Here is a 1,866-nt window from a genome sequence, read left to right as displayed (position 1 = left end):
AGCCGGGGCTGCACGAGACGAGCCAATCTTGGCCGGATAACATTGATGGACGCCCCTTTACAGCAATGGCGGAGGCGCCGCTGCCGAAGGGCGCTGTGGGAAGTGGGAGGCGCGATCTGCGCGYTGGGCAAGAAGAAGGGCGGGGCCTCGGTTTGAAWGRCAGCCGCTCCTCCAATCAGCGCGGTGGGCGGGCGGACCGTGGCACGCGSCGACCAATGARCGTCTCAGGATRTYGTTGATTGACAGYYYACCAGGCTAATCGGCGAGGGGTTTTCTCTCCCTCTAGTCCAATCACAACGGTTTGAGGCGGTACGGGTGTGGCGGGAACACTGACAGCCAATCAGATGCGCGGTTTGCCTTGATTGGCGTGTGGGCGGGCCAATGGGGGCGTGTCGTGGGCGGGACTACCGAGCGGGGCGCCATGTCGCGGCGRCGGTGGCGCGGCCCTCAGGGCGCCGAGGGCGGCGGACGCGGAGCCGAGATGGGGAAGATGGCAGCGGGCGGCGGCGGCGGTGGCTCTGGCCGATACTACGGCGGCGGCGGCGGTGGCGAAGGCGGGAGGGCTCCTAAACGCCAGAAAACCGAGAATGTGGAGCCGCCGCCTCACGGGCCCGGCGGGCCGGGGGGAGCGGGCGGCGGGGCCGGAGCGGGAGGAGCGGTGAGAGCGGGAGGAAAGCGGGAAAGGGGTTTTATCTGGGGATGGCGGGCAGAACAGCCCCTTGAGGGGGGAAAGAGGGGTCTGAGGGGGGTAAATATCGCGGCAAAGGCTGAGAGGGCTTTTCTGAGAGGGTAAATATGGAGGRCGACAGGTCTGAGGGGTAAATGTGGCGGGAAGGGCTGTGGAGGAGTAAAAGACTTTAATGAGAGGTAAACAGGGGGAAGAGGAACTGAAGGGGGAAGAAAGATTTGCCTGAGGGGGAAGATGCGGGGAGGCGGGTTCTGAGGGGGCGAATATGGCGGGAAGGGCTGAGGGGGAGATAAAAAACCSCCTTTGAGAGGGTGAATATGGGGGTTAATGCTGAGGGGGGGAAGCATTGAGGGAGGACAAATATTTGGGGTATAAAACACTCTTAGAGTGTATTAAATCTTGGCGGCTCTCAGGGGAGTGAACCCAGCAGCGCTTTCCCTTGGCTTGGCCCCAAAGCTGCGGGGTTTTGGGGTGTCCCTGGCGATGTCCCCAAGCCCCGCTGTGTCCCTTTTCCCTCAGGAGAACTACGAGGATCCCCACAAGACACCGGCATCGCCCGTGGTTCACATTCGGGGCCTCATCGACGGCATCGTGGAGGCAGATCTGGTGGAGGCACTGCAGGAGTTCGGACCCATCAGGTGGGGACACTGTGGGGACATCTGGGGACAGCCTGGGGACACTGTGGGGACAGCCTGGGGACACTCTGGGGACACTCTGGGGACAGCCTGGGGACACATTGGGGACAGCCTGGGACACTCTGGGGACTCTGATCTGGTGGAGGCACTGCAGGAGTTCGGGCCCATCAGGTGGGGACAGCTGGGGACACCCTGGGGACACCCTGGGGACAGCCTGGGGACACTGTGGGGACAGCCTGGGACACTCTGGCGACACCTGGGGACAGCCTGGGACACTCTGGGGACACTGATCTGGTGGAGGCACTGCAGGAGTTCGGGCCCATCAGGTGGGGACACCCTGGGGACAGCCTGGGGACACTGTGGGGACAGCCTGGGACACTCTGGCGACACCTGGGGACACTCTGGGGACACCTGGGGACAGCTGGGGACACATTGGGGACACTGATCTGGTGGAGGCACTGCAGGAGTTTGGACCCATCAGGTGAGGACAGCTGGGGACACTCTGGGGACAGCTGGGGACACTCTGGGGACAGCCTGGGGACA

The 1,866-nt window shown here is 63.7% G+C and overlaps 1 protein-coding gene across 1 annotated transcript in view; it reads left to right on the top strand.

The window, feature by feature from the left end:
* Positions 1-400: 400 nt before the first annotated feature.
* LOC130587872 (heterogeneous nuclear ribonucleoprotein L-like) overlaps positions 401-1,866 on the top strand; it is a gene marked incomplete at its 3' end in the record, with an annotated part of 4,409 nt that continues 2,943 nt past the window's right edge. Inside the window, exons 1-2 of the mRNA XM_057388843.1 lie at positions 401-658; positions 1,208-1,381. Of these exons, the coding sequence (XP_057244826.1) occupies positions 422-658; positions 1,208-1,381 (411 nt within the window). The remainder of the gene's footprint in view (positions 659-1,207; positions 1,382-1,866) is intronic.

Source organism: Malurus melanocephalus, unplaced genomic scaffold (assembly GCF_030028575.1).
Source record: "Malurus melanocephalus ecotype Western Australia unplaced genomic scaffold, MMel_1.1 scaffold_2600, whole genome shotgun sequence".
NCBI classification, from domain to species: Eukaryota; Metazoa; Chordata; class Aves; order Passeriformes; family Maluridae; genus Malurus; species Malurus melanocephalus.
Note: the sequence above shows the minus strand (reverse complement) of the source record. Positions and strands in the feature narration are given on the sequence as shown.